The sequence below is a fragment of the Eublepharis macularius genome, chromosome 19, assembly GCF_028583425.1.
Source record: "Eublepharis macularius isolate TG4126 chromosome 19, MPM_Emac_v1.0, whole genome shotgun sequence".
NCBI classification, from domain to species: domain Eukaryota; kingdom Metazoa; phylum Chordata; class Lepidosauria; order Squamata; family Eublepharidae; genus Eublepharis; species Eublepharis macularius.
Genome location: NC_072808.1, coordinates 20705378 through 20706516, shown reverse-complemented (window position 1 = coordinate 20706516; position 1139 = coordinate 20705378). Strand labels below are relative to the sequence as shown.

The following is a 1139-nucleotide window of genomic DNA, read 5'->3' as shown; positions in this document are numbered from 1 at the left end:
ATAACAAGGTATTACAGCTCCCTAAGGCTGGAGTGTTGACTTCACACTCCAGCTGTCGGTATCTAACAAAAATGACGAGCCCACAGCTCACTTCTTCAGATACCTGTAGCTCACGAAAGTTGATACCACTAATTTTGTTAGTCTTATGCTGCCTGATCGCTCTGATTTATATCCTGTAATCCGCCTCGAGTCTCAGCCCCAAAGGTGGATTGCAACAGTTGAGTGACACAAAGGGGGCTGGGCTCAGCTGACCCTGCGCATTTCCTTGAAACGGAAACGGTTTAAGCCCCTCCAGCAAAGCAGTGCAGTTTTCGGTCTAGCCGTCCAGCCGCCCTTCTCGGGCTGGACCCCGTCCCACTCCATGGTAAAGAATAAGGGCGCTTACCGCTCGGCGAAGGAAGAGCCGGAGTATCGGTCTGAAAGTGTTAAAGCTGCGGGGAGAAGACAAGCAAAAGTTTTGGAGAGGGTCTCTACCGCGCCCTCCCTGCCTCTCTCGCTCTCCAGACGGCCGCTTACCTTTCGTCTCACCCTCCCTGCGGAATTCCTCCGGCTGCTGCCATAGACGGAGGTGTAGCCCTTCTTGGTCAAGGGGCAGAAGCGCTTGGTGTGGGCCGTGTCGCCGGACGCGCCGCACTGCGGGCAGGTGTACTGCCGGAGGATGGGGCACTGCACCCGCCCCTGCCGGTCCTTGAGGCCGTGCGAGGCGTAGATGCCCCGGGATTCTCCGTTGTGCTTGCAAAAAGAACAGATCTGCTCCTCCGAGGCGCTCTGGGCCAGGGCGGGCTCGCCCTGCGGCTCCTGTTCCTGGGGGCTGGGGGCCTCCTGCCCGGGCTGCTGCTTGCCTAGCTCCGAGACCACTTGGGCCAGCTGCAAATAGTCCCTCCAGACTTGGAAAGCGCTCATCGTTTGCTTGCAGGCCCGTCGAACCATCGCCATGTGCAGGCGCCTCTCCCGCCTAAGCCAATTTCCCCCTCGGAATGGGAAAAACCCCAGCCCGTTAGTCGCCGCCCCGCCAACAGCCTGGAGCCAAAAAGTCTGCCTTCCTTTGGCCCGTCCTTTGGCCTCTCCCCTTCCCCGATCGCTTGAAAATGTGAAAGGACCTCACTCAAGCGGCTGATCCCAAGAGCGCCTAGGGCTCT

The 1139-nt window shown here is 58.9% G+C and overlaps 1 protein-coding gene across 1 annotated transcript; it reads right to left on the bottom strand.

Moving 5' to 3' along the window:
* Window positions 1-381: 381 nt before the first annotated feature.
* On the bottom strand, window positions 382-903 carry NANOS3 (nanos C2HC-type zinc finger 3). The gene has a single exon (XM_055003876.1). It carries the CDS (start codon window positions 901-903, stop codon window positions 382-384), a length of 522 nt encoding a protein of 173 aa, XP_054859851.1.
* Between the last annotated feature and the right edge of the window lie 236 nt (window positions 904-1139).

Bases quoted from the DNA above. Each gene is read 5' to 3' on its own strand.
- NANOS3 (XM_055003876.1), bottom strand. From the start codon at position 903: ATGAGCGCTTTCCAAGTCTGGAGGGACTATTTGCAGCTGGCCCAAGTG.